Here is a 21378-nt window from a genome sequence, read left to right as displayed (position 1 = left end):
ACTATATTGCCCATCAACATTTACACGGATACGTTTCATTGGACAAATAGTAAAAATGAAAAAGAGAAAAGTAAAATAAAAAAAGAGCCCCATTGTATTCGTCGCCGAGCGCGCGCCCTCTCTCTCTTATCTCAAATTGACTCCCAAAAGCCCTTCCTCCCTCCTTCCGGCGATCGGCCACGGCTGCGGCGATCGCGATGAGCGCTGTGAACATAACGAGCGTGGCGGTGCTCGACAACCCCACCGCCTTCCTCAACCCCTTCCAGTTCGAGATCTCCTACGAGTGTCTCATCCCCCTCGAGGATGGTGAGCCTCCTCCCCTCCCCTACCGCTCCTCCTCCTCCTCCTCCTCCCGCGAGTCCTCAGTTGTCTCTGGCGATTCCCGGTGCTCGTTTGGATGCTATTGATGACCCAGAGGGCATCTCATCCGGTTCGGTTGTTGCGAGGACGGATGGCGCTGCGCTGCGCTGGAATGGGGTGGGATGGGAAGCGGGGGTAGTGTGGCTTCTAGGGTTTAGGTGTGGTGATGGAGACAGGCTGGTAGTTGCATTATATATGGATTGGATAAGTTCCTCGAACTGGGGTTACTAACATGCTTGTGCTGTTGAGGATCATGTTGAGTCGTCAATCTGCAGTGTTCAGCACTTCGATGTTCGGTGCATTTCAGTGGATTAAGAAATTAGTCGGATCATTATCGTTTGTTTCTGAGAGATCATTTGAGGATAAGCTTGAAGAAGCTTTTACAGACGATAGCAGAGATTGGTCACGTAAGATATTGGTCATCGTGACACATAGGATGAGTCGGTAAAGAGAATTCAGGCAGATAGGGCCTCTGAATCTGTTTGGAAAATAAATCCCTTGTGATCAATATTTAAGTTTTTGTTATCATTATTCCATAGTTGGCGCCTGTAATGCAATATGCTTTGTTATTTTTCACCCTTACCATTTCACTGTCGTATGACTGAACTACTGATTTAGAGTTAGAGAGAATCAATGAAAATAAGTGTGATCCTACTATATGTGAATTGGACTGGATGGACAGTTCAGTTCAAGGATGTTCCTGTTCTCACGTAAAAGGTCTGAGGGTGTTGCTTTTCTTGGCAAGGAGTCTGCACTCTTGTACATGTAAAGCTTCACCATGTTTTTCTAGTTCAATGAAAATGGTATATATCATAAGGAATTTCGCATTCATTTTCAACAATGTTCATTGATTGAGGTGCATTCTTTCTAATTCTTTATCATGATGTGCACTGCTTATCATCTGTTCTCACGAATCTGAACCCTTAAGTATTTTTATCCTACATAACTCCAAACATATATAGTAGTGCTGGTTTATCTTCCTCCTAAACCAGCTTCTCATGAATATTCATTTTCCGGATTAGTCTATGAAGTGGGAGTACTAATATTTATTTACTTTCAGATCTGGAGTGGAAACTTGTATATGTTGGATCGGCCGAGGATGAGAGTTATGATCAGATGCTTGAGAGTGTGCTTGTTGGCCCTGTGAATGTGGGGACATACCGTTTTGTTCTTCAGGTAAATAAGTTCTTACTGGCCAACTGAGTACAAGATATGCATCATGAACTCAAAGATTAGTGTTGAACTTGAATCTGATAAGTCATTCCAGTTTCTCAGCTACGCAGCGACCTGTGCTCATTTTGCAATGGACTTGCTGCATTTTGCTGCTATCTTGGATGTAGGTCTGAATCATGAGAATGATATGTTTGTTTCCGTTTTAGGCTGATCCTCCTGACCCTTCAAAGATCCGTGAGGAAGACATAATTGGTGTTACTGTTCTGCTATTAACCTGTTCCTACATGGGGCAAGAATTCATCAGAGTAGGCTACTATGTGAACAATGACTATGATGATGAGCAACTTCGGGAGGAGCCTCCCGCAAAGCTGCTGATTGACCGGGTGCAGAGAAACGTATTGACAGACAAGCCCCGAGTCACCAAGTTCACCATCAATTTCCATCCTGAAACCAGTACTGGCGCAGGACAAGAGCAGCAGCAACAACAACAACCACCATAGCCTAGTTCACCTGAAAATCACCCACACAAAGGTGGCAAGCCCAAGCCCGATCAATGATCCAGGTTGAAACTTGGAGTCCATTATTTTATATCTTGATGCCTTCTAGGATGGATCGTAAAATCAGATGGCTTCCTATGTGGTTAGTTGAACTGTCTCTTGTGATGAAGAAGCTCACGTCACTAAACTAGAGTACTTTAACCGGAAGTGTGCATTGGTTAGTCATGTGCATGTAGTAGGTAGATTCTAACAAGCTACTGAAATGGACAAATGTTGAATCCTTTTCCTGGTGATGATCGCAAGATCCATGCCTGCTTGCCTTTGGTTATGTCAGCAACCATAAGGTGATTTTGATAATCATTAGTGACTTCATGTAGCAATGGTCTACTGTAAATCAAAGATGCACCTTGGGCTGTGCTTGGTGCTAGGCTTGGCAACGGGGCGGAGCTGGGGATGGCAAGAATGGCCCCGCCCCCGGCCATGTCCTCGAAAAATTTCCTTGGCCCTGAAGACGAAACATGAAAAAATCGCTCCCTGCCCCTGTCCGTGGCCCCAACGTGCCCCATTGACCTTGAAATTTTTTTTCTCATGCTCAATTGCTCACCTGGCCAACGCGCAGGCGGTGGCCAAAGAGGTGGAGACGGAGATGGTGTGCGTAATGATGACAGCGGCGCGCGGGTGGCGACTAGAGAGGTGGAGGTAGAGGGGGCACGCGAACGGTGACGGCGACAACGGCAGCGTGGGTGTAGAGTGGCGGCCTGGGTGCGGGTGTGGTCTGTTAGAGTGATGACGTAGGTTTGGGGCTTACATTCTTAATGGACCAAAGTGCTAAAGACTTTTAGGGCACCTTCGATGCAGACTGTTTAGTGAGATACTTAATAATATAATTAAGCTAAACATTATATTGATCTTTTTACACAAGCTGGGTCCCACAGGTTGATTTCCTCCCCTGTCTTGGCCTCTGAAATTCTGGGGCACTAAACCCGAATCCTCACGGGTAAAAGATTAGCCCTAAACCTGGCCCTGTTTGCCCCCGATGGGGATATTGCTTAAGCCTACTTGGTACTTATTAGCTTACTTTTGGTTTTCCCTTGATCTTGATAATTTATGTTGAAGTAGATAGCTCGTGGCTGAAATTGGTACGTTCTTTGTGTGCTTCTAACCCATCACATATATATTTTTTTAACTTCTTATCCTTTGTTATGCTGTTCAGGATTGTAATGTGGTGGTTCCTTTGTTAATAACCAGTAATCGCATTAAACTTACCTGCGTTCGAACCATAGGGTTTGGCACCCTCTCCCCCATGCATGGAAAACAGAGTGATCCATTAGCACATGATTATTTAAGTATTAGTTATAGAAAACTTGAGAAATAAATTAATATGCTTTTTTAAAGTAACTTTTCTATAGAAAACTTTTAAAAAAATATATCATTTAGCAGTTTAGAAAACACATGCATAAAATACGAGAGGGCGAAGGTGGGAAGAGAGGAAGATACATAACACCAACCTTCTTGAAGGTAAAAGAAACTAAATTAAGGAAGTATTCTTTTGCCGAACAACAACAATAAATGAAATCGACGGGAGGATACGGTATTACCGTGAATATTACATCCACGAGCCTTTACTAATGTGCTTACTAACAAACTGACAATCCCTTCAGCTAGCTCTACGATACCGTTCAAGGTTTGTTATTGAGTTGTAGATTTTGTACGAGCTTCATCGGACCCAACAAAGTTTTGTCATGGATTTCGTTGTCAAATCGGACTATTTCAGTCATGTGGACACTTAACTTGAACAGCGAACTCAACATGGTTATCGTTATAGTCAATAGTAACATAAGAAACACCCTTAATCAAGTTAGCACTAGGCCTATGAAGCTTTTGTCTAGCCAATACAATCCAGATCACAAAGGGGGTGGTTGGGAAGGAAGGGACAAGCGCATGCTTTTGATCTCCAAGAAGGTCATACATGGGTGTTGAAATGGAAGGTTTGAATGGAGAGGCGTATCACATCGCTAGATCTACCATCCACCGCCACCACATTCAACACTAAGTCAGCAAAATTAGCCATGGAGATAGCAGCAGATCCATCACCTCCAGATGCTTGTTTGGCCAAATCCACCATGCCCAACGCCTACCACCATATGGCCCATTGATTGGGAGTGCAAGGATTGCAACCACCCCTCGGTGAAGCCATTGAGATGAAGATCCACCGAGACGAGAGTTGCTTGATGAGAAAGACCGCGATCGCTACATTCTCTGATTCACCATTCCAGAATCAAAACTACCAAAGCCACCACCTCCAAAAACCAACACTGGATTCTTTATTTCTAGCCCGACCACCATGGCCGGCGACCTAGCTATGGAAGAGACCCAGAAATGAGAGAAACTGGACTCTATTCTAGGTTAACCTACTAGTTGGGAGCCCAACCCAACCTCCTGCTATCACTGACGACGAGCTGCCGGGAACAAGGAGGAAGAGGGGCTCAGAGAGAAGGGGACTTTCGGCCACTTCTAGATATTTTGCTTGTAAAGAGAATTTGGAACTCGACCTTGTCATTTGGTCCAGAACCCACGATCATCGATCGGTTCAGACAATAGATGAAAGACCACCTTAATTTGAGGAAAATGCTAAAGGATGGTCTTTTTTGGTTTAGGAAATGGATTACATAAAAATCAGGCCTCTACCTCCATCCGTTTGGATGTACACAGCCACAAGCAGCAGGCTGGCATGTGTGGTGCATGCAGCAGCCAATCTTCTTGTACTTTTACTGGGCATCCATTGACGCATCAAATCCAACTCCCTTTTTGTCTAGACTGATGAGATCAGATGTCCTCTGAGCATGGGGCTGAACATGGGGTCCACGAACACTTCTCTACGTCCGTAGAGAATTTTCCATCTAAACTCGTGTGTTTGTTTTGTTTGCCTTCCGTCGATAGTACAGAGGATGTTCGACTTTAGGCTAAAGTTTAGTGGCTTTCAAATGATTAGAACTATTTTGAGATTTATGTACTTTTAACCCTAATCTTGATCTCTCGTATTACCGGTCCCTATTTGTTCCGTTTATGCTAGTCTCATACTTCAACTATACCGCTATACTCCACCATCTAGCGACACACTCTCCTCCCCCCCAGGTATCACCATATTTTTTCAATTAAGTGGTGAGTTCTTGGTACCCTAAGTCTATTCCATAGTTTTTTAACTACCTCGAAAGAGTTACTCTTATCTTCAATAGCAATTCACTACACTTCTCTTCTGCTTTTCTATGCTAAGCGATAGTAACATCATCTAGTTGCCTCGCCGTGGCCACCACCGAGCTTTCATTTTGGAGGCATCCACTCTAAAACCACCCTCTCTATGTAACATCCTTAGGTCCCTACTATCTAGCATTTATGTTTAGACCATCAATTTAAGTTTTTCATCGCATTATCATTGGAGAAGAAGCCATTGACTATGAGTTATTTGATTTGCACAATCCTCATCTTCTCTGTCAGCAAAAGATGACTCCGTAAGCTCTAAGTCAATGGTTTGGGACTAGGTGACCGAGATTTTAAAAAAATCCTACTTATATGATGAATATAAAATGTGTAAAAAATGGATATTAAAACTCTATATCTTTGATGACTTCGACTACCATGGTGTGCTCGTGCACTTACAATCACATAAGTACACCATACACCATATTACGGTAGCACATACTGTCTGATCATTATATTACATATAAACCTATAATTTTTTAAGAAGATATGCCATTTCTATTAATAAAAGCGGCACCGAGCAATCATAAATATAGATCTAAACTACTTAAAAACATAATTATCCCTTCTCAAGGAAGGAGAAAAAAATAGCTCCATACGTTGAATGTTCGTCCATTCGTTGGCACATTTCTAACTAAACTGTTGACTACATGTCCTTCACTGACGATTAGGGCCGTGTTCAGCTGTAGAAAAGTTAGGGTTAGTTGTCCGGCACGGATAAGTAATAAATTAGTATATAATTAATTAATTATTAATTATAAAAGATTATAAAATATATTAATATGATTCTTTTAAGCGACTTTTCTACCTAAAATTTTTTTGAAAATAAACTATTTAACCGTTTAAAAATCATACGCGCTGAGGTGGTGTGAGCCGAACGCGGCCGTAGGCCATCTCAGTACAACAAGCCTGGACGTGGACGAGACGAAATGGACGGACCTCACGAGTCGTGGCAACGCCTGCAGTGCAGCCTGCTCGGTACTACTTTTCACCGCTCGGTGCCGTTTTTTTTTCCATCCGCTTTCCTTTCGCCGTATAATTTCCGTCTCAACCACGACGAGTCGACGACCTTCGCGCCCCGAGGCAGCGGTCCGAGGCAACCACCCCACCACTCGCTCATCATCTACTGGAGGCCGCGCATGCAACGGCGAGTCTGAGAGAGAGAGAGGAGAGGGAGGAAGCGATGGCCGCCAGGGAGGAGCCGCTGCTGCGGCGGCGGGGGGAGGGGGAGAAGGGGGAGGGGGAGGAGGAGGAGGAGGAGGAGGAGGGGTGGTGGAGGAGGTGGGGGAGCGAGGCCGGGAAGCTGGCGTACCTGGCGCTGCCGATGGTGGTGGTGAGCCTGTCGCAGTACGCGGTGCAGGTGTCCTCCAACATGATGGTCGGCCACCTCCCCGGCGTCCTCCCGCTCTCCTCCGCCGCCATCGCCACCTCCCTCGCCTCCGTCACCGGCTTCAGCCTCCTCGTCCGTACACCTTCCTTATCCCCGACCCACCATTTTTCAGTTACTGCCTTAATCTGCGATCTCTTCCTGTTCCTGCGGGGGATAGCGTTAGAAAACAGCTTCTCGCTTTCGCTGGTTGCGCACTTCTGGTGGATAATGGATAGAACTCCGGACTCTTGTGTCCACTGGTGGATATGGTTGCATACTTGCACCTCGTCACTGTTGGATTGAGCAACACTGGGTCAGTGAGTTCGATTTGGGGACGCAAGATTGTGCTTAATTAGATCTTGGGTTCATCATCAACTGTTCCAGGATGATCTTGAACCAAAAAAAAAAAAAGAAGAAACCGAGAAAGAGATGAGATTAACGAATTCCTTTCCCCCGCAGTTTTAGCATCGGTCAATGTCCATCGTTTGCTGGTTCAGCCGGATGGCCATGTGATTTTTCGGAATATTTTACCGTCGAACACGTGAAACTGATCTAGTGTCTGTCTCTTGATTTCCGATTGGTTTAGGGGATCATTTGGTCTAAGTATTTATCTATTCCAACTGGGCTACTAGCGACAGCCACTCTGCAGAAGTCTGCTATCAAGTGGGACTAAGATCAGTTATTTTTGAGGAATCGTGCAAAATGTCTACTCGCCTCAGCTTAAAGTTTGTTGTCTTTCGGGTAGAAATGGTTGTTATTCCAAGAGTCGGTTTCCATTGGAAATGAGTACCACATAATATATTATGGTACGACCAGGCTCTGTGGGTAGATTTTATGCACGTCGTTAGTGCCTAGCAACTTTTTAGTCATATGACTCAGATCATGCAAATAAGAAACTGACATCGACATCCCGTTGAATTTATCTTTGTTACTTAGTAGACCGGTAAAATTACAATTCTTCTTCAAAGTCGTAAAGCAGAGCTGAATGTACTGTACAGTTGAAGTGAAAAGTTGCTGGCTATTTACACCTCTACTTTACACTTCACAGAGAAGAAACAATTTTTATTTCACATGATATTGGCTATTGTTTGCCCTACCAACATCAATTGTGAATGCAGATTGGAATGGCAAGTGCACTGGAAACTCTCTGTGGCCAAGCTTATGGGGCAAAACAGTACCATACGCTAGGAGTGCACACCTACAGAGCCATAGTCACTCTTCTGGTGGTGTGCATTCCTCTATCACTTCTATGGGTTTTCATGGGCAAAATCTTGTTACTCATAGGTCAAGACCCCTTGATCTCGCATGGAGCTGGGAGATACATAATCTGGTTGATTCCAGGGCTTTTCGCAAATGCGGTGATTCAGCCTATCACGAAGTTTCTTCAGTCCCAGAGCCTGATAATGCCCATGCTTGTGACATCCGTTGCAACCCTGTTGTTCCACATCCCTCTGTGCTGGTTGATGGTGTTTAAGACTAGCTTGGGGTATACTGGAGCTGCTTTGTCGATAAGCATATCGTACTGGTTGAATTTGGCCATGCTCGTGGCATACATCTTGCTATCAAGTTCTTGCAAGGAAACACGCACACCTCCGACAATCGAGGCTTTCAAGGGAGTGGACGGGTTCTTACGTTTAGCATTGCCATCTGCACTGATGATTTGGTAATTAATATAGAATCTACTCGTCAATGCCTCGAAGTTTTAATTATCCTTGTTAGCTAATAAAATTCCCCCTTTTTTCAGTCTCGAGTGGTGGTCATTTGAGCTACTTATTCTTATGTCAGGACTTCTACCCAACCCTGAGCTGCAAACCTCAGTGCTCTCGATTTGGTACGAAATGGTGTCACATTTGTGTAGCATAAATATGCTTATGTAGGAAAATTCACCTGCTACTCTTTGTTTTGGCAGTCTCACAAGTATAACCTTACTCTTTACTATTCCTTATGGGCTTGGAGCTGGTGGAAGGTATGAACTATATGGAGGATGCATTGTTCTCAAGATTTTCCATTTGATAATAGCTTTTGTAAAATCGATTTCTTAATGAATAGCACACGAGTAGCAAACGAACTGGGTGCTGGGAACCCTGAAGGAGCTCGTGCAGCTGTCTATGTCGTGCTGTCAGTTGCAGTGACAGAGGCACTTATCGTGTGCGGAACTCTGTTAGCATCACGGCGCCTCTTGGGCTATGCATACAGCAGTGAGGAGGAGGTCATCTCTTTCGTCGCGATGATGGTTCCATTGGTTTGCATCACTGTGATTACTGATGGTCTACAAGGAGTTCTGTCAGGTTACATTTTCTTGCATCTGAAAATGGCTGCCAACACATTCTAAAAGTTATCTTTAATCTTTGATCTAACTGGTATCTGTAATAGCTTCTGACATTTAGAAATGATAAGCAAAAATATGCTATGATACATTTGTTCATGGCAAGGTTTATCAGTGTTCACTGATGGCTGTTCTTCATCAGGCATTGCTCGAGGGTGTGGATGGCAACATTTAGGCGCATACGTCAACCTTGGCTCGTTCTATTTGCTCGGAATTCCAATGGCAATCCTTCTCGGCTTTGTGCTACATATGGGAGCAAGAGGACTTTGGATGGGCGTCGTCTGTGGTTCAATATCACAGACCACACTTCTATCTGCTATCACTTTTTTGACCAACTGGCAAAAGATGGTCTGTTCTTCATCTGAGCCCATTATCACATAGAATTTTATACATGAAAATGAGCAGTGCAAATGAATCATTCCATTACTTGCACTAACATAACATGTATTATTGGTCCATTACCCATGTACGCAGGCTGAAAATGCTAGGACGAGAGTATTCGGTGAGAAACCAACGGACTGCTCGAGATATCATCTACCGGAGTAGTTCCACTCCAAATTTTGCTGGGGCAGTGGGTAAATCTCATTGCTCCGATCTCCGACTTGCTCACCGAAGTGATCAGGTAGTGAAGGCATCGACGAACCACCTTTTTTTTTGCGTCATCTTATGTGAAATCCACGAAATGAGCCAGCCAGTCTATCCTGAAATGTTGGTTCATTTTCACGTTGTTTTGCTCAGTCACACGGTAGGCAGGCACTTCCACGGCCACTGTACTATTTGGCTAGAAAGAAAAATAGGGGTTCCTTTTGTGCGTATACAGTAACAGAAACTTCAAGCCGTTTCTAATAAGCGCATCTTAATAAAAGGTCATTTTATATTCCCGTTTGGCTTTCTAATTCACTACTTTTTATATCTTTACTTACTAGTCACCGTTGATCTGCTCATCCACAGCAAACAAAAGGTGATATAGTGCACGTTTCATTAATTTCAGAAGATCCAATGGAGCATGAACATTACCAGGTCGTTTGGCAGGCCGAAACCGCACGCTGGCGGTTTCACATAATCGACGATTATTGCTTAAAAACAAAGGAAATTTGAAACCCAAAATTTTGACTGAAAATCGCACCAGTAGCGATTAGCGTGATATAATTGATCAATATCGATAATAGTCATATATATGCTAATTGCAGTGGCGTGATCAATATCAATAATCATGGTTTGGGTGTGAAAATCAATAATTATGGTGGAACGATCAAAATCAATAATCATAATATATACGCTGATAATCACGGTGACACCCTATCACAAGGATTCCACCTATAATCATGTAATATCTTCCAATAAATGATGTTTTTGTGGCTAGCTAAAAAATCGATCAGGATAAACAGTCTCAACCTCTCTAGTTTTTATTCATTTATTCAAATACAATTTGCTTTTCAACCATAATTCAATACTACATGCATTATATTTGAAAAATATTTTCTCCACTAGGTGAAAAAAAAAGAACTATCACCAAAAAAATTTTCAGTCTTTTTACCATTTTTTAAATTTTGAATTGTCACGAAAATTTCCAACACTACCTCTTATTATCAAAACCATGCCCCGGCTGCTCAAGCGATTTTCATGATAATTGCGGGCAATATTGCAAACCCTGAGCATTACAGTGATCTCATTCTAATCAAGAATGGCTAGTCAACCAATTCTCATTTATCTTTCTCTTTGTTGTGCAATGTGCATTGCCATTTCAGTATTTCGACTGCATAACCCCAAAGTGAACTGCCGTCCTCTCAACACTAAACAAATGTGCATTGCCATTTGCAAAATTATAATGTCACAGTTGCAAATTTCCCCACTAAGTACTGGAGAAGACAAATCAGAACAGTTAGCCTACAGTACTAGGTAATCATAGATCATAATTTCATTAGAGACTCTGTATGCTGCATGTCCTCGTTCTATTTTCTATTGTCAAGCTATCAATTGCATCCACAGTCTACTTCTCTCCGGGCAGGCCCTTGCTAAAACATCCTCCAGGCTCCCCACGGAATGTAGCCTTTCTTCCAGCTTTATTTTCACGGCTGGAACTTGCTGCATGCAACAAAATGCTCATGCTCAGTTTTTCAAATACGATTCTTTGTGCACGGGATATATCGAATTCAATTTGGGTTCATCAAGGGGGTTACCCTTGATATCCAGAGAATGTAGAGCGCCGCAAGCCCCGCTTGGGCGCACGCCTCACCAAATTCATCGGCAGGGGCATTCAGGCAGTCTGACAGGAGGTATATCTCCTGGGATAGGAAGAGATCCACCAGGGATGTGCCTGCAGCACACTCTGTTTCTTCACTGTTGAGCAAGAACTTCACCCACCATTGCGAGAGGAACCTACGATGGTTCCACAAAGACTAAACCAGCACATCAGCACAATCAATATAAGGGAACAATATTCACCATACATTATGGTGCTAAAGTAATATGTCAGAAACACGCTGGGCATAATTTCAAACCTCTCTCCCTTGGTAGCGTCTGATGAGCATCTCATTCCACGTCAGTTCCTCCTGTAAGATGCAATTACTCACACACCAAATAAATCAGTGTTTGTCATAAAATGAAATGCACAGGCAAGTTCCTCCTTTGTAACATACTCTATCCTTTTCATACTATAGGTCACATTGGGTTGTCTTAAGTCCAACCACTTTAAGTTTGAGCAAGTTTATAAAAAAAACTTGAAGAGGTTTGACAAACCCAAAGTGATTTATAATATGAAACGGAGGGAGTATGTACAACGGAAGAAAAAAAAAACTGAGGGCAAGATGGCACAAGGGGAACCATACGAATAAAGCTAGCAGTAGTAGCTTTTAATGAAATACAACATACCTTCCACAGCAAATGAACTTCTGACCTCCTATCAAGGGAATCTTCTGTGTTCTTTACTTGGCAAATGTCTAGTGATGCAAGCAGTAGGCGCTGCAAACAATCAATAAAATGATATGTTTGTGAAGGCTCAAAAGATATGCCAATGTGCAAATACTAACTGTTGGGTGGGATACAAGTTTCTTTTGAATAGTAATTAGTATAGCTACGTAAATATGGGCAGGACTAACCTGTCGATAGTGAAAACAGCAGTTGTCAGTGACATGTAACTCATTCCATCTTGTTGATTTCTTCAACTCATTCAGAACCTTCAACAGAAAGTAGATGCTGATGGGGATAAGAATGAGCTGACAACTGACAGGCAGAAATTCTGTAGGGTCTTTGCAATATAACAGAAGTGATGACCAGGAAAACAACTACCATGGTAGTGCTCGGAAGATTGTACATAGGATTAAGAAATGTAGACAATGAATTTTAAGCAGCTTGATTTTCCTTTTACGCACACCTGTTCTCTTGTCATGTAGGGAATAAGCCAGCAGCGATGCCTCCACGCACGGTAGTTCATCTTTGATTTCTGCATAAGGGATCAAACTATCTTGTTGTACACTGTTTATCACAAGTGTGAAGTCTCAAAGTAATTTAATAACCAGTTAAATAAGGAACTGTATGAAATGATAACATGATGAGTTCAGATAATTATCTTCTGCGAAAATAAAGGCTTAGAAAAGTAGGGTAAGGTTCTAGCAGCATCCCAAACAAGTAAATATTTATGAGTATGACCTCTGCTATCTCTTTCACTAGTAAAGATTCTCTCTCTATAATCTCCGACATATCATGGTTGTGTTCTGAAACCTTCTTGATCACCCATCTCCTGTAGTAGGCAATCACTTTAAAGTATAAGTTCTGTGGGCATGAAAAAAATCAACATATTTCAATGCTGCACAAATGAAATCCAGCTGCAATAAGTTTTTGTTTGGCAGTCCTTGGGAGGTATTGAAAGGTAGAGGATCTCCTAGTAAATAATCATGCCGCATATAGCTCATGATTAAACTAGGCAAAGGTAACAATACCTCCCAAGGACCATTAAAACTAATAACCATTCAATACGAACACTGGATGTTATTCAATCTAAAGCAGAAGAACGATGAGTATTCCAAATTAAGAGGAAAGGTTGTTTATCCTACTTGCCGATTGTAGGCATTTACTTTTTCCAAAAATAAATCCCTAAATTATTCAAGAGGTGATCTGAAAGAGTTGCCCAAACTCCATAATTTGGCAAATTGACACGTGAAAAGACAAACTGTACCTATGGCTCCAGGTGCTTTCATTTTTTGGTGAGTACGAAAGGATTAAGGCACACAATTGCAGCTCATCCTTGAGCTTAGTGAAATCATAATTCACTGATAGCACCATCTTCCTGCCAAAAGAAAAGAAGCATGAAACAACCATGTGGAACCCCTTCCAGCCAGTGATGGATATTATTTTCAACTCAATCAAGTCACAGCTTTTAGCTATTAAAGATGCAATCTTTTGGCGATATCGTGATAAGTTGACAGCATTACCTTGAGTTCCATGCAGTGAGCATGTCAGGGCAAAGAATGAGCAGTGCCTTGCTGTGCCTCATCAGATCAGTTTCCATTAGTGGACCATCCTTGGCTGCTGCTGAATTGGTGTATGCATGCCGTGCAGCACTGTAGAGCTTAGGTAGGATTTCCATGGATATGGCAAGCTTGTGGTCTTTGCACCAGAGGTATGTCCAAGGACATTCAGGTGCTTCAGATGTCCAGTTACCAGTTTGGATGTGTTCTAGTGATTGGAACTGTGTTGGGTGCAAGAACCCCACTTCATCTCTGCATGAATGTTCGTCAGGGAGAGTTAAAAACAGTCAAATTGGGCAGGAAATGAAATTCCTAAAAAAAAAAGAAGTGTTCCAAAATGCAAGAAGCGAGGATGGGGAATTGCGTGCAGGGAAAAATTTGAATGGAGAAACCAAATATGGTTACATGAGGGGGTCTTGATGGAGGATTTGCTCGAAGTGGTGGAGGATACCCTCCCTGAGCTGCACCATTTCCTTCTGCTCGGCTACCAAAGCTGCCACTGCTTCTTGCTCCATTGCCCCCCTCACGCTTCTCTGTTCTTGCAAAAATATGTGCTGATGCAGCGGAAAGGGGGACAAAGTACTCGAGAGTGAGCTTCCTTGATAGCTTCTCAGTGCTGTGGGGGTATCTTTGTCACACCAGATCTGGTGTGCTCACACAAACCTTAATTGCCACAAAGTCTTCATGCACAAAATACAAAAGAAGGTGTTAATTTATTAAAAGTACAGCAGAAATAGTTTGGCTGAAGTTTTACATAACTCAAACATGAAATCGAATGGTGTTTATCATTGCGATGTTTTTTTGTAGCACAGATAGAAACAATCGATCACATCATTGGTTATCATTCATCATGAATCTTTCAAAAAATCTCTCTCAATGAAGTAACTAATCTTTATGCCTTTGAACCTATCGTCACTTCAAATGTCATCAAGAAGTTACTTAGATGAAACATAAGAGAGAAGACTCATATTCACACTAGGATACAGCTTTTTTTTTTTTACTTTTCGAGTAAATTATACTTTTTTGACTCATATTCACAATAGAGGGAGAGCAAGGTCGCCGGGGGCGGCGGCGATGGAGGAGGAATAGGGACGGAGGGAGGGGCTGGCTCACCTCAACGGAGCGTAGATCCGAGGTAGCCTGACTTTGCCGCCGGTGACCGAGCGTGCCTCCGTTGGGCGTCAGCGTCCGCGTCAAGGCGGGCAGGGGCAAGGCCGCTCAGAGCGTGGCTGAGTGCTGTAGGCTGCACCGGACGCCGCCGTCGCGCTTGCCGCTTTGCCCGCGCCGCAGACTCGGAAGCAGGAAGTGCCCCAGCGCGTGCCGGCCGCCGGCGTGCGCACTCGCGCTGTCCCGCACCTACGAATGGACGCGCTGACAGTCCTTTACCTGCCTGCCATTAAAAAAAAATTAATAGTTACCTATGTGTCACTAAGAAATTTTTAGGCATAGACCTAATTTTTTCTATCTACGCATCACAGAGAGACTTAACTGCATAAAATGGAGATAATAAAAAAAAAGACTGTTTTGCCCTTGTTAGTAAATAAATACAGAAATAAATTTAAAGCAGTAAATAAATATGGAAAATCAGTAAATAATTTAGAAAATGACAGAATTAATTTTAAATCAGGAAATAAGTAAGAAATTCATAATTAAATTATAAAATGGGTAGAAATTCAGAAAAATTGGCTCATAAATCCGGATCTAGAAAATACAGGAAAATTCGTAAATAAATCTAAAAAATCCAGATAATTCAGAAAAAATCAGAAAAATGTCCAAATTAATCAGTAAATTATCATAATAAATCAGAAAAATATGGGAATACAATAGAAAAAATGACATTAGTAACTTTTCTAATCTTTATCATATACTTTTCTAATTCTTGTTTCTTTTCTCATCAAACTTCTTAAGTAACTTTTCTAATCTTTATTATATACTTTCTTGATTAGTCTTTTCCTCTCACATAACCCACATCATTTTGGCTTAGATTTCTGACATCGAGAATTTAGTTGTCGCACCAATATCCAAGGCATCCGCAAGGCAAAGAGCAGGCAGAGCTGGAAGTAAAAAATCAATACATTTGTGCATGTGATTGATTGGTGTGTGCTGCAGGCTATATACAGAGGAATATTACCTTAAAGAAATGCAGCCAGAAGGCGCCGGCCTGGGCTGGCCATGCGGCGGCGGCGGTGGCGGCGGAGGGAGGAGACGAGCAGGCGAGGCGAGAGAGCAGGGCTGGGCGCCGGGTCGGGCAGGCCTGGGCGATCGGACCTGGGCTGGTCGTGCGGCGGCGGCAGCGGCGTGTAGGGCTTCTCGGGGATGCAGCGCACGGGAGATAGAGTGAGAGAGCCAGGCAGAGGAAGCAAATGATTCAGGGGCAAAATAGTCATTTTCATACGTGGCCCCCACATCAGAGCTCATTTTCTAACCGAAGGTGAACGGAATGACACACAGGTAAAATAAAGTTTGTCTTATGGTATAAATGTGTCTACAAACTTTTTAGTGGCACACTAATAACTAGTAACTTTTTTAGTGATATATAGGTAAAGGACTCACGCGGTGAAGCCGAGTGTGTCGGCCTAAGGCTTTCTCTTAGGTTGGTACTCTTGGGTGATTAAAAACAGAATCGTTAACTTTCTTGTGATTCACGTGAAAACCTGCATCATGTTTCTGTGTTTGATATGAGAATCTCTATCAAATAGGATCGTATGTAAACTCTCTTGGGATTCAAAGCCACCCATTTGGGCAACGAAAAAGTTCACTTTAGATCCCTCGATGATAGGTCGAGTTTCTAAGAGTCTTTACTTAACCACAAAACCAGATATAGTATATCTCTTAACTATTAAATTAGTGCAAATTGAGTTCATCAACGGTTTAGAAGTTGATTCCATCCTATGCGTTATCTACGTCTAACGTTGTCTAGTCTTCATGTGATAGTGATGTTTATGTGACAATATAATTAGCATAATAATAAAATAACTTAAAAAGATGGGACCTATAATAAGTTTCTTAGTATAAAATTAAAACATTTTTAGTGGATTCCTTTTTGATCCCTTCTTACTCCTCTCTCTCTCCCCTCCCTCCCTCCTCTCAATCATTGTTTCTTCTTTTTCCAACAATAGATTAATCTCGACTACCGTGACAGCGACAACGGCAGTGGAGTAAAGGTGGATTGGGACGAGGGATCTCAATCTCGACCCTAAGCTCAACAATAGGGGAGCTCACCTCAACAGAGCCGATGAAGAGAGCAAGAGCAAGAGCCAGGGCCAGGGCCGCTATTGCCTCATTGGGAAACAAGATCAGAGAGAGAGAGAGAGACAATTGTGAGAGGGCACGGTTCAAGGAGCATGAGAAAGTGAGGTCATGGATGGAGGAGCATATGGAGGAGGAGCCCAGAAACGACGATGGCAGAGCTCAGAACAAAATTTGATATGGAAAGAGGGGACTCCCAAAGCTAGCGCTTGCCCACTTCTCTCCCGAGGGGTAGAATTAACGTTGTTTTATTTGAATCATGTTATAAGATATTACAAATAAACGAGACATCATATCATTTTTAGTAGGTGGAATAATGTAATTATGGATAACAAGAAGATGCCGCCAATAACTTAAAACTAAAGATAGAGGGAAAATGAGAGACAAATATATAATAAAATTTATGTATCTTTGATTTATTGTATTATTAAGAGAAAATTAAAGGATCCATCATGTTACTTATGGACATATGAATTAATATATTAATTTAATTAGAATATCAAACATATAAGTTTGATAAATTTGGCTGAAGTTTTAAATGATATTACTGTTTTACATATTTTTTACATTAAAATGTGAAAGTATTTGCTATTATGTGAAAAAAATATAATGTTGCTAGCCATGCAATATATTGGGGCAACCTCGCTATTTCAGTGAATTTCATTTGAAAATTTGTCACATACCGAGTGTTTTGAGGATAATTATGAATTTTCAATGAGTAAATTTGGATGACTGTGTAAACCCAGGCGTGGACAAAATGAATCATGGATCTCCCGCTACTTAGCAACTTTACAGGAAGTAAAACTAGTAACAAAAAGCTATATTTTCATTAACAGATTATAAAATTTCTTTAGAAAAAACTTTCACCTACAACTTAAAACAACTTTCTATAGAAAATTTCAACTAGAAAAACTTTTACCTAGAAACTAAAAATATTATTATCTAAATATGAACACTTTCACCCTTATGGTAGAGAATCTCATAAAGATTTAAAATTACCATATGAAAACTCTCATATGATGATTAATCATTTATTGTGGAAATATATTGTGGTAGGATCTCGCATACTATTTCAATTAAAAAACTTGCTTGTGGAGAGAAAAGGTTTGACCAAATATACTATTGTATTCAATTAAATCACCCCATAGAGTCTTTCATGCAAAATTCTAAAAATAAAATTAAAAATCAGCGTCCATACGTAGTACTCCATCCGTCTTAAAAAAAATACTTAACATAACACCTTTTCTAGTACAATGAATCTAGACAACTATTTAGATTTGTTGTAATTAACTCATTCTAGGACAATAAATCTGGATAGTGGCTCAGATTCATTGTACCAGAAGATATCATATCCCTTCCTAGGTTGAGTGATTTTGGAACGAAGGGAGTAGAAAACGTGTAAAAGGATCTCTGATCCAGCTCTATGGCCGTGTTCAGGAGTGGGGGTTAGTCATCCGGCGTGGAAAACGTAGTACTAGAGTAGTACATGATTAATTAATTATTAATTATTAAAAGATATAAAATAGATTAATATGATTTTTTAAAATAATTTTCTATAGAAGTTTTTTTAAAAAATACACCATTTAGCAGTTCAGAAAACATGTACGCGGAAAAAGAGACGGATTTAGATAACTTAGCCATATGGACGAACGCGGGTGTGCTAGCGTAACGGAAAGTGCGTGGAAGCATTCAGCTCATCCTGCCCTCCGGATTTGTACTATCTGCACCTTTATTATGCGATATTGAGCCATTTAGAACTATATCTATTGTAGCTAGTTTTGTAACTCGTCTTAAATATACGATTTATTTACTCGTCTTAAATACGATTTATTTATTGAGATTGTACATATCCTTATATTAGTATAAATATGAAGGATGCAGGAGGAGACATCTCTCGGTCGCGCACGATAAGAAATTTCGATGGCAAAACGCATAGCTAGCTGTGGAAAGGTGCTCATGTTCATCTACCTTCTTGGAAGCTTTGTTGCCCAAGGTAAGCAGATGGTCAAGAAAAAAAAACGTGCTTTCTTTCTCTCTCTCTCTTCTTGTTCTTCTTTGATTTTATTGTACTTGATCTACATTGGATTCACCACACAGGTGACATGATGCACAGGACGGAGCCATCAGAATCGATTTGGGAACAAGACCACAACAACAACAAATTAACTATTATCCCGTGCTTCCAAACTTCTGATTGCATCTCTATTGGTACAGAGGTTTGTTTCATGTGTGCGAATATTCGATATGGTCACCCTGATCGTCAGTGGGCTACGAGAGAATAATGTCAGGCAGTATGCCCTCCTGCTTAAACGGTTCAGGAATTTGGCATTAACGCACTGTGAGTAGTCTGTTAGGAAACAATGCAAGAACGTATGCCATATATTCAGAATGAATTAGAAAAGGTTGTATAAGACAAGTTTTTTTTGTGTGTATGTCTAGAGTTTGTTATCCGAGTATTACATATGATATATACTAACATTATAAAAACAGACATCGAAAATACTCCATATCTAAGATAATACGAAAGTCAAACACTAGATAAGAAAATTGGCAGGACTCCCGTCCTACGCTCATCTGTAGGACTTCGCTTCGTCACATCACACTTGTTGGCACAAATCTCACAACATTGAATCTCACGCTCTTCCGTCCCCTTTCTTCTTCCTCAAGCTCTATGACTACAAATTTATCCTCTCTTTCACCTCATTTCTTCTTAAGATTAAGATTCTTTTACGTAACTTTACGTTTGATGTAGTGACTGACATATGGGTCCTATAGTCACTAAGTCAAATTAAGAAAAGTTGCATCGAAGGAGCTCTTTCTTTCTTTCTATGGCCTAGTGACTCTTCGCGGGCAAACGAGGCTGGCTCATGCCTGCCATGGACGGAGTCCGACATCTCCAACCGCATGAAGGTCATGGGGCACACCTTCACGTGCTTCTTCCCTGGAGGATATTCACCTGGCATGCATGCCCACGATGTGCAAATCGAGTAAATGCCATTGTTATTGGTCAATGAACTCGCATGCACCACAACTTGAGCAACATCATGCGCAGTTGCTGCTATACAGTACTCATGGTGATCAGGCCTGACATCGATCAAGGGTGCTCGACCCAAGCACGTGGTCGATCAATGCTGCCGCGAGCCTGCGGCCTCACCGCGGCTGACAATTTTTTTTTTATTTTTTAAACATTTTTAATAAATAATTTTATTACTAAACCTCCGAGAAAAATATTTTCACTGTATGAACCTTTTGACCACGGCGCTAACATTGGCATGGCGAAATAACTTGCCTGATATGACAGCATTGTCTTGTCATGTCACGGACAATAGCATGCAAGACTACCAGCCATGCCACGCTGACGATCAAAATGTTCAGTTTTGTAAAAGAAATACCCAATAGTTTAGTAATAAAATTACTTGTTAAAAATGTTTATTTAATAAAAAAATTTCCCCGGCGGCTGAAGATGCTACGTCTCGCTCGGTAGCATGAAAAGTAGAGATCGGAGATGTCGAGATGACAGAAGAGGGAAGAACTGCTGGAGAGAAGAGAGGCTCGCTGCTACCATATTCGTGAGGACAGGTGTGTGACGTGAAGAAACAAGTCTTTTAGATAGATGAGCGCAGGAGGGAAGTCCTACAAAATTTTCTTCGTGCATGCATGTACGTTTGTGTAAGGGAAAGCGCGTGGAAGCATGATTGCCCTGAGGATTTGTTGTATCTGAATTTTTATCATGTGATATTGAGCCATTTATGGCTGTATATTTATTGATACTAATTTTATAATGTGTCTTAAAGATGAGATTTCCTAGCATTATTGCCCTTAGGATTTGTTGTATCTAAATTTTATCATGTGATATTGAGTCATTTATGGCTGTATATTTATTGATACTAATTTTATGGTTGTATAAATTTTACTACATCCGTTTCAAAATATGAGATTTTTCATAAATACTAATGAATTTAGACATGTATGTGAACAATATATATTGATATATGGATGAATTTAGATATAGCCAAAATATATTGCCATATAGATGTACTGGAGGCAGGACATACCTTGGATCATTATAAATACAAAGGATGCTGCAGGAGGCGCCTTTCAGTTGCGTACGACAATCACAAAGAAATTTTGATGGCAAAAGTCATGTCTAGCTGCGGAAAGGTGCTCATGTTCATCTACCTTCTTGGAAGCTTTGTTGCTCAAGGTAAGCAGATAGTACTCAAGAAAAAAAACATGTATTTTTCTCTCTTCTGCTTGGATATATCGTACTTAATGTACGTTTGGATTTACCACAGGTGACATAATGCATATGAGGGAGCCACTGGAATCAATGTGGCAACAAGGCCAAAGCAACAAAATAACTATCATCGGGTGCTTCGAAACTTATGATTGCACCTCTATTGGTAAAGAGGTTTGTTTCATGTGTGCCAACGATCACTATGGTGACCCTGATCGTCGGTGGGCTACAAGAGAAGAATGTCAGGCAGTGTGCCCTCCTAGCTAACTGGGTCAGGACTTTGGCATGTATGAGTAGTCTGTTATGAAACAATGTATGCCATATATTCCGAATGAATTAAAACAAGTTGTTCTCTGTGTGTATGCCTAGAGTTCGTTGTCAGAGTATTATATATGAAATGCCATATCATCACGAAGACAAACACCGAGAATACTTTGTATCTA

The 21378-nt window shown here is 41.4% G+C and overlaps 3 protein-coding genes across 3 annotated transcripts; 2 read left to right on the top strand and 1 right to left on the bottom strand.

Annotated features, from left to right (window-relative positions):
* The first annotated feature begins 105 nt into the window (after positions 1–105).
* Positions 106–2497, top strand: LOC102711106 (probable histone chaperone ASF1A). Its single transcript, XM_006644469.3, has 3 exons — positions 106–306; positions 1421–1536; positions 1740–2497. The coding sequence occupies exons 1-3, from the start codon at positions 198–200 to the stop codon at positions 2031–2033; spliced, it is 519 nt and encodes a 172-aa protein (XP_006644532.2). The 5' UTR covers positions 106–197; the 3' UTR covers positions 2034–2497.
* A 3839-nt stretch (positions 2498–6336) lies between these two features.
* LOC102699462 (protein DETOXIFICATION 12-like) lies at positions 6337–9864 on the top strand. Its single transcript, XM_015832822.2, has 7 exons — positions 6337–6750; positions 7776–8320; positions 8402–8488; positions 8567–8623; positions 8707–8945; positions 9126–9331; positions 9458–9864. Exons 1-7 carry the CDS (start codon positions 6472–6474, stop codon positions 9527–9529), a joined length of 1485 nt encoding a protein of 494 aa, XP_015688308.2. The 5' UTR covers positions 6337–6471; the 3' UTR covers positions 9530–9864.
* Positions 9865–10630: 766 nt separating this feature from the next.
* On the bottom strand, positions 10631–15758 carry LOC102710824 (protein prenyltransferase alpha subunit repeat-containing protein 1-B). Its single transcript, XM_006644468.3, has 12 exons — positions 15581–15758; positions 14563–14839; positions 13855–14129; positions 13414–13701; positions 13158–13268; positions 12632–12722; positions 12357–12425; positions 12082–12159; positions 11855–11944; positions 11485–11535; positions 11164–11382; positions 10631–11068 (listed from the first exon to the last, which is right to left on the bottom strand). The coding sequence occupies exons 3-12, from the start codon at positions 13962–13964 to the stop codon at positions 10949–10951; spliced, it is 1227 nt and encodes a 408-aa protein (XP_006644531.1). The 5' UTR covers positions 13965–14129; positions 14563–14839; positions 15581–15758; the 3' UTR covers positions 10631–10948.
* Between the last annotated feature and the right edge of the window lie 5620 nt (positions 15759–21378).

The sequence above is a fragment of the Oryza brachyantha genome, chromosome 1 (assembly GCF_000231095.2).
Source record: "Oryza brachyantha chromosome 1, ObraRS2, whole genome shotgun sequence".
In the NCBI taxonomy this organism is placed as follows: Eukaryota; Viridiplantae; Streptophyta; class Magnoliopsida; order Poales; family Poaceae; genus Oryza; species Oryza brachyantha.
Note: the sequence above shows the minus strand (reverse complement) of the source record. Positions and strands in the feature narration are given on the sequence as shown.

Coding starts and splice junctions, on each gene's coding strand:
- LOC102711106 (XM_006644469.3), top strand. CDS start 198: ATGAGCGCTGTGAACATAACGAGCGTGGCGGTGCTCGACAACCCCACC. Junction 307..1,420: donor TCTCATCCCCCTCGAGGATG/GTGAGCCTCCTC, acceptor ATTTACTTTCAG/ATCTGGAGTGGAAACTTGTA. Junction 1,537..1,739: donor CATACCGTTTTGTTCTTCAG/GTAAATAAGTTC, acceptor TTTCCGTTTTAG/GCTGATCCTCCTGACCCTTC.
- LOC102699462 (XM_015832822.2), top strand. CDS start 6,472: ATGGCCGCCAGGGAGGAGCCGCTGCTGCGGCGGCGGGGGGAGGGGGAG. Junction 6,751..7,775: donor TCACCGGCTTCAGCCTCCTC/GTCCGTACACCT, acceptor TTGTGAATGCAG/ATTGGAATGGCAAGTGCACT. Junction 8,321..8,401: donor CCATCTGCACTGATGATTTG/GTAATTAATATA, acceptor CCCTTTTTTCAG/TCTCGAGTGGTGGTCATTTG.
- LOC102710824 (XM_006644468.3), bottom strand. CDS start 13,964: ATGGAGCAAGAAGCAGTGGCAGCTTTGGTAGCCGAGCAGAAGGAAATG. Junction 12,160..12,356: donor CCTACATGACAAGAGAACAG/GTGTGCGTAAAA, acceptor TTTCTGTTGAAG/GTTCTGAATGAGTTGAAGAA. Junction 11,945..12,081: donor GCTGTTTTCACTATCGACAG/GTTAGTCCTGCC, acceptor GATTGTTTGCAG/CGCCTACTGCTTGCATCACT.